This window comes from Aethina tumida, chromosome 4 (assembly GCF_024364675.1).
Source record: "Aethina tumida isolate Nest 87 chromosome 4, icAetTumi1.1, whole genome shotgun sequence".
In the NCBI taxonomy this organism is placed as follows: Eukaryota; Metazoa; Arthropoda; class Insecta; order Coleoptera; family Nitidulidae; genus Aethina; species Aethina tumida.
Genome location: NC_065438.1, coordinates 28487198 through 28495985, shown reverse-complemented (window position 1 = coordinate 28495985; position 8788 = coordinate 28487198). Strand labels below are relative to the sequence as shown.

The 8788-nt window shown below is 29.0% G+C and overlaps 1 protein-coding gene across 1 annotated transcript; it reads left to right on the top strand.

Annotated features, from left to right (window-relative positions):
* The first annotated feature begins 3780 nt into the window (after positions 1–3780).
* LOC109596535 (transcription factor glial cells missing-like) lies at positions 3781–8018 on the top strand. Its single transcript, XM_049966392.1, has 5 exons — positions 3781–3868; positions 5206–5540; positions 5602–5852; positions 6660–6759; positions 7040–8018. Exons 1-5 carry the CDS (start codon positions 3858–3860, stop codon positions 7927–7929), a joined length of 1587 nt encoding a protein of 528 aa, XP_049822349.1. The 5' UTR covers positions 3781–3857; the 3' UTR covers positions 7930–8018.
* The last annotated feature ends 770 nt before the right edge of the window (positions 8019–8788 follow it).

Below are 8788 nucleotides of genomic sequence, written 5' to 3'. Positions count from 1 at the left end.
CGAGAAAAACCTGGAGGAGTTTGCCTGAGGCAGGGAGAAATTGGACTAATCGAAGATTTACCAAATTTATCGAAGTACCAAATATTTAGTTATCGAAATATTCAAGTAATCCAAGTTAGAGTTATCAAGTAAAAATTACACATAATTTTCACCCTAGAAACCATTTCCAACCAATTTGCTTCGAGTTAACAAAAAATTTGAGTTATCGAAGTAGTTATTTTAATTGATAGTTAAAATTTATATTAACAAATGTAAAAGAATTTTATTTAGTTAATTTATAGTTTTCAGGTGATTTTTGGCTGAGTATCCCACTAAATATATATGTCCTATTTGAATGTGCAACATCCCAATAAATTTGTATTTTTCGTCCGATTTTGATAAACTTTTTTTTCAAAATAAATGAAAATATGTACTTATACATAAAATATTACATTTTTTGGTTTGGTTCCAAACCAAAATCTCCTGAATAATATTTTAGATATGAAAATTGAGGAAATTCTACTAACAAATACTTTATAGTAAATCTAGCTAACTACACCCCTGGATTAAGCACTCCCTGAAATGGGTATATACCAAATTTCATAAAAAACTTATCCCTATTCATAATTCTTGTTTGAAAATGTTTGAAATATCTGTAGCTGTGATCATGTAGTTGATAAATTTTATATTAATGAATAAAACAAGTACAATTTTATTCAATTGTTTTATACTTTTAACCTGAGTTTTTCATAAAATAACATCACGTATTATTTTAAAATATTAATTTCAAAAAATATGGCTTCAAATACTTATGTGTAGGTTTATGTACTCACTAATTAGTTTAATTGATAGCTAAAAATAATATTAATGTATATGAACAGGTGCAATTTTATTTAATTAGTTTATATAAGAAAAACCACCTGAAACTTTAAGAAACTATAAAACATAAAATTGAACATAACATTTAATTACGTGATTGGAACTATTGAGGAGATACATAATTTTAATCCCTATTATAATTTAATCGGTAACGTAAACTTTTAATCGTGATTTGAAATTTGCTATATTTCAAATTATAAAATATTTATTTAGCAATTTAAGTAGTGAATATTTTCAATGATATAAATAATTATAATTAGTATTAATAATAAATAATGTAACTAGAATGTAACAACTTTGCACATTGAAAACATTAAAGACAACACACCTGATTGTAAATATTTTCACATAAGTAGTGTGGTATATAAAATGCTACAACTAAAATACGGTTATTTTATATATTAATTAAAGATTAATATACCAGATATAATAATTAAAACCAATGCTCAAACTCTTAGCAGGAATATCGGCGTGTAAATAAACCTTAATCTACTAATTAAAGACAACCATCCAGGCAGATAGAGAAATCAAATGACACTCAAGCGCCAAACAATTCAATTAAAGCATTTTTTCTCCAATACAATCACCGTCAATTAAACTCAAAATGTTGCAGTTAGAGGCAAAGAAAACCGTCCAGCGGATAATGACAATCGGCATAAATTTTTGATTGAATTTTTTAGATAACATTTTTCCGAAGTGCGTCGGTGATCGCCCGCGAGTAGACTTAATTCAGAAGTCGAACCGGTCCCTGGACGACTCTCATTCAGCTTTACTGATTTTTAAATCAATTAAAATCCCCATTTGCAGCTGTAAGAGCACACATCGAACTCACTAACTCGGTGCCAGTGCTAACTGCTGCCCATGTCATCGGGGTACTGATCATAATTTACTTGTGCATTACTCCAATGTCGTTTTACCATTTGTGCTTTCTCAATTATTCTCTTAACTAATCACTCAATCTTAAGGATAATTTTGTTTAATATAGCTTAGGTTAGATTAAGTAACTTAAGTGTAATTAACTATGTCAGTAATTGTATCTTACTTATAATAATTTTTGCAACAAATAAAGGATAAATAAATAATGAATTTGTTTCTTAATTAAAGTAAAAGAATAAGTTATATTAGGTTGGATTAAGATAGGTTAGGTCTGGTTACGTAAGATTCAGTTAGATTAGGTTGTTTCAATTGTAAAACATGAAAATGTGTACCTATAAACAAAATGTCACGTTTTGTTGCACATAGTAAATTAATTTTGTATATACCCATTTCAGGGGGAGCTTAATTAGATTTTTTATAAGAAGTTTATTAAGATTTCTTCAATTTTCATGATTAAAAAAATGGTTTTGATTTTTTGTATTTTATATATAAGTATATTTTCCTACTTTACAATTGAAAATAAAAATGGTAAAATTGAACTAAATATACAAATTTTTCAAATGAATCACACTGTATATAAGAATTTTTCTTTAATAAAATTATACTTAATGACATTAAAGAATGTTTTAAATACATAGTTTATATTTCTTAATAATATTAATATATAATCGTATTTAATTAAATTAAAATTTATATACTGAAATAAATATAAAAACAGTATTAAAAACGCATTTATTTATTTATATGTAATTTATTAAAATAAAGTTTTAATATACATTTTTTTAATTAATTAAATTATATTTATATTATGATTTCAGAAATAAATCTAATTAAATTGAAATTTATTTACAGAAATAATGATATTTATTTAAAAAAATGTTTTAATATATATTTTTTAAATAAAATAAATCATAGTATAATAATAGTTTAATTGTAGTTATTATATTATTAGCCAATTAAGTATAATTAAATTTAATTTTAAATAGTGAAATAAATATAAAAATAATATTAGAAATGTATTTATTTTTATTACCTATATTAATAATTAATTAAATTTAATTAAATTAAAATTTATGTGTTGAAATAAATATAAAAATAATATTAAAAACATTCATTTTTTATTATTTATATTTAATGATGTTTCTTAAGGGAGTATATTTTCCATCATAATTGAAACAAAAAAATTAGTAAAATTGAACAAAAATTAATTACAGTATTATCTTTACATAAGAATAATATAATAACAATTTTAAAAATCAGTAATTTTTTTGAAATTTATTTTTGATATTGTATACTTACCTCCTTAAAATTTATTTTATCAATTGTCTTATTACGAAAACATAATTAATTTTAAAAATATTAAACAATTTAAAATAAATTGATTAATATAATAATATAGATATAGTAGATATTAATTTATTCATTTATTAACAAAAAATAAATTAAATTTATAAATGTATATACTCTTTTTAATATATACATTTATTTATCTTATAAAATATACTTACTGAAATTTGTTATATTTAAACGAGAAGTTTATAGATATTTATATAACGCCCACTTCTAATCCTTCCTCAATTAGTTACAACCACAATAAACGCTCGTTTCGTAAGCACATGCCTCCAAACTAATCGGCAAATTTCACATCATAATCAGATACTTCCTGAAACCGGTGAATAATTTCAGCCTCCATAATTCCGTTTATCAACTTTCTCCTACGAACAAGAAATTTTCTTGCCGCCGTGCACACAATTTCTATTTGTTTATCTACCTTTGCGTGAAAAGCTCGATGGTCCAATTGGAAATTCGCCGTTTGTCAGGTGTTAGAATTCGTGAAAAAGTAGGTTGGGCCTCGTCCGCTATTGGACGCTCGTGCATTAGACCGGCGTGGTAGGGGCAAAGGGGGTGTGACCTTCTATTACAGGTCTACGGTCTGTGCGGATGAATTTAGTTATCCTGTGATCCTTAGTGAGTTGGGATGTGCCATTAGATCGTCTGGATCCTTCAGTTACGTACGCACGATAAATTGATAATCGGTGTTTGGAACTTTTTGTGTGTTTACAATACGTTATTTGGATTTTTATTCTGCAATAGATTTTTGTTATTTTATGCAGTGAGAAGATATGGTGATACTGTAAGTAAATTATTTTTGTGTGTTTTTTGGGTGGCTTAATTACTACCGGTTACCAAACCGAGCCCAACTAATTATGTCTTCTGAAAATAATTTAAAGGTTACTGCGATTTACCTAACTTACTCATTTTATGAATTATTTCTTATTGGTCTTTCTTACAAGAAATTACTGAAATGTGACTCTTCACCACTTCAGTAAACATTGATATATTTACGATGATGGTTTGTGATATCATGTAATTAATAGAACATGATAATTATTGAGTTGCAGTGACAACGGTAAATTACGGTGGTTTAATAACTAACGGCCCAAAGCCAATTTACAACCGATTCCCAGTAACAACTCGCTAACTTACTGTAGATTAAATTTATTGTGATTATAACATCGCTCTCCTCTTATTGTTTTTCTTGCTCTTTGCGTAACGGCAAAGGCGTACACGCTATACGAAATATAAATAAATTAAATTTGTTCGCGTTATTGTTTTATGTATGTATTTGTTTATTTTTCGTATAACTCGCACATAAATTTCTCCATGTTATTTTGAATAAGAAGTTTATGGTCGAGAGACCAAAGGTCTATTATTACAATCTCATTCATTCAAATTATGGGATTTTATCAACTGAAAAGTACCTACACCTCATTTATTTTATAGGTATAAGTATATTCCGCTTTCCACAATTGCCATTATTTATTATTTCCAATTTAACAGTTACGCCTATGGTTCAGATTGCGTAGGTTGAATTATGTGCTCTGCAGCAATGTAAATTTTTATTGTTTCATAGATAAATTTAATTGAATAAAGGAATTGTTAAGAACAAAATAATAGTCAATTTCTAGATATAAATTGTATATCGTATAAATATGATGTAAATTTGTGTGGTTCGTTGCCTGATGTAGCATTGGAGTCTCCACATTAATCATTACTATTGCCTTTTTGAATTGTCTCTTAATAATTCATATGAATGCAAATTTATTACTGACTATAACAAAATTGATTACTTAATTATAATAATTAATGCGTCATTTTGTTATACTTTAATTTATTTTTAATTTTAGAATTTAAAAAACATTATTTAAAGTAGACAATAAATATAAATAAATTATTTAAAAAAATATTAATAAAAAAGATAAGATATATTTAAAGTAATTTAATTGACAATAAAAATAAAAAACAATAATATTATAAAAAATAATAAGTGATTAAAATTATATAAAAATTTGAGACATCATTAAAAATACAATTATCATAATTTAAATGTTTTTTAATTAAGCCACCATTTTTTTACCATTTTTGTATAGTTAAACAATAATCTAATTAATTACACTATTATTATTGTAGGCACAGTCCTGTTTCACCTGGCATGTCGTGTCGGGCCTACTCCAATTCCAGCGACTGGGACATTAATGACAGTTCGATACCAAGAATCAACGATTACGATCCATTCTCTGAATGGGCCGACGGACATTGTCGGCTCGTGTACCGAGCCGACAACGAGGAAGCCAAAAGACACTCTTCCGGCTGGGCAATGAGAAACACAAACAATCACAACGTCCACATCCTGAAGAAGAGCTGTTTGGGCGTCTTGGTCTGTTCATTGAGATGCACCCTTCCCAATGGTGATCGCGTTCACCTCAGACCAGCCATTTGCGACAAGGCTAGGAAAAAACAGCAAGGTTTGTGCAATCTAGATCATACCATTTGAATACATATCTAACATATCTGTTTTGCAAACAGGAAAACCTTGTCCAAATCGTCAATGTACCGGCCGTTTAGAGATATTAGCATGCAGAGGACACTGTGGATATCCCGTGACGCATTTCTGGAGACACACCGAACACGCCATATTTTTCCAAGCCAAGGGGGTACACGACCACCCCAGACCTGAAGCCAAAAGTACGTCAGAGGCTAGAAGAACACTTGGTACCGGCAGGAGGGTACGAAATTTAGCTGTGTTATTAGCCAAAGAAGCCTCTTTAGGAAAACAAGTAAGTAAGGAGCGATTCTCCTCCACCAATTCGTATATGAATACTGCTTCTAAGTGCACGCTATTATTAATAAAACAAGAGGATAGTTTGTTATAAATATTGGGAACGATGGTATGTCCGATAGCAGCAAGACCAATCCTTGTACCGATAATAACAATAGTTATGAATAATGTTCGGTCTTAAAAAGGTGACCGGAGGTATCTATCCATAATGAGTGGTTTGTCTAACAAACAATTTAAAATCAGTAATCATCAAAGTCTTCGATACAGATAGGGAATGAGAGAAAATGCATGGGTCTGATTAATCGGCCACACAAACTTAATTATACGTTACGCAACCAGGTTTTAAACAATCCCACGTCTCGTGTAATTAATTTCTTTCTGCGCGGTCCCATTCGGAAGAGGTGAAACAAACGTTCTAGCTCGTGGATATGTCAAGTTTGTAATTTTACAATCTGCATTTCCTAGCTCGGCAATTTATGACGAGTAAGATTCAGTTTATGATTTTGATCGTGCATACCATACGAGATAACGACGCACAGAATGCGAGAAATGTTGTCCTCACTTTATAAAACTGTTTTCAACTATATCATTGACGCATTGTTTTTGAAAAAGGTGATTAATTATTATTTTATGCGTATTCACTGCAAGACAAAACAAATTCAATGCATTCCTTACAAGCAAATTAATTTTCAATTGCAAATGTCAGTACTTATTTGAATATTCATGAATTTAATATTCAAAATTTATTTACCTATAACTACCCTGTATAACTATGGATGTTTATAATTTTTTTCTTTTCTTTCAGTTAATGTCATTTCGGGAACCTAAGAGACAATGCAGGGACATTTCAAATCAAAGCCCACGCAGCACAATACCTCCTCCCCTCATCTCGGACCAAGACAAAGGTGAGTTTTAATTGATTCAATAATTTTCAATTATCGTTAAATATGTCACCAGTTACCACTATAACAATAACCGTTTTAATCCATCATAAAATCTCATCAATTCAACAACGTTAAGCATAAATTAGTCAAACAAATGATACAAACAATAAGCGTACGTTGCTTTAAATTATGATGTGAGTTAACTTTAATTTAAATTCCAAAATAACATCTGCCGATTTAGTACTTGCCATCCGTAAATATAACCGACTAGTTGTTTTATTAAAAAATGTGTTATTTCCAGTGTTCTGTTCGTGCCCACCCTTCGAGTGTATCTGCAGCTATCAACCAACAATATTGTCTTCAGGCATGCAACAGTATCCCCATTCGCCCTCAAATTATCAACAACCACAACTGGTTGACTCTTACTGGATGCAGGAACCGGCTCATGCCCAATCCTACCCGACCGAAGCCAGCAACAACTTAAATCAACATTACGATTTCACCAATATCCAAGCGGATTTATTCCAACCAGAAGAAATTTTCCAATTAGATCAACCGATTAAACCTGATTTTGTTTCTGGATCACAAAACGATTTGGCCAGATCTCCGTCAACTTTACTTGATTTGGGCAGTGGAACCATACATAGGGAATTTAAATCAGAAGAATATTGGAGTCCAAATAATTTAAGTTCCGTACTTAATGATGACAGTAATAATAGTTCGAGCAGTAGATTTAACTTAAGTCAATCACCAGATCATACTGCTCTCGGTCTCAATAACAATATACATCCAGTCTTGGAACAAAATATGTATATGGAAACAACGAAAATTGATGAAATGGCATTTCAGTTACAAAAAGTGCAAAATTGCTATCAACAGAATATGATTGAGACTGATTATAAACCCTATCAAAATTATGAAACATTAGACAATAAAATATTTTATCCAGAAGAACCAAATATTCAAAGTTTTGATGCATATCAATCCAAATCAATGAAACCTAATTACCACGATAAATATATCGACATATCCCAATATTCTGAATACAATAATTTCCTAAATGCTTATGATAATACCAAAATGGCGTCATCAAATGATAATGTGATGTTTAATGAAATTGACTTTAGGATTAATTTGCCCAATGTAAATAATGTACACAGTGATCATGACAATTATGATGTTCACCCGTAGTTCGTATACCAATTAGAATAGAATTTTATTGAGTGCCTTGTACACCTATGTTATATAAGTATGCTTTCGATGATCTTCAGAAAATTGCGTGTAAAATTACACGTTTTTTTGTTATATTGTAAATACAGTTGTATAGAGTTGTGATATTAAATAAATGTTGCTTTAAGATATATGTTTATTTTATTTTTTCTAAAAGTTGAAGAATGATTCTAAACCTAATGACCAGTTTATACAAATATTTATTTTTATATATATATATTTTATATCACTTATCACTTCTGGCAATTGATTTGTTATACAAATATTTTATTTATATTTAATCCAGTACGTACGGAACACTCAGTACCTAAGGAAAGAGACTAAAAAATTATATCTAACAGAGTAAATTATATTTATTGTTGGCAAATCAATTTTTCTTTATCTATCTATATCTCACAGGTAAATGGTATTTTGCAACATGTTTGCATTAAAGTTTTCATCATAATAAATTAAATTTTACGTACTTAAAAAATAAAGATTTGAAATCATTTTATTAAACAGATTTTTTTTCTAAAAGTTGCATACTGATTTCAGTAGGTTTTCTGTTTCAGTCGTCCACAATGCGTGTGAGTAGGCAATCCAGTTTACGCAGTATACATATTCTAAACACTAATATTATAGTCTAGTGTTCTTTTTCATGCTCAGTAAGTTTTTTTATTATGAATAAGATGTCTTTGGTGAGTTTTCAGTTTCAGTATCAGATTTGGATATTTATATTATTGTATTATTTTTTTTTAAATAGAACGAAGTTTCAAAGACAGCAAATTTGTTTCTTGAATGCTGAACTTTTCTATCCTCACACTTTCAAGATATAAAACGT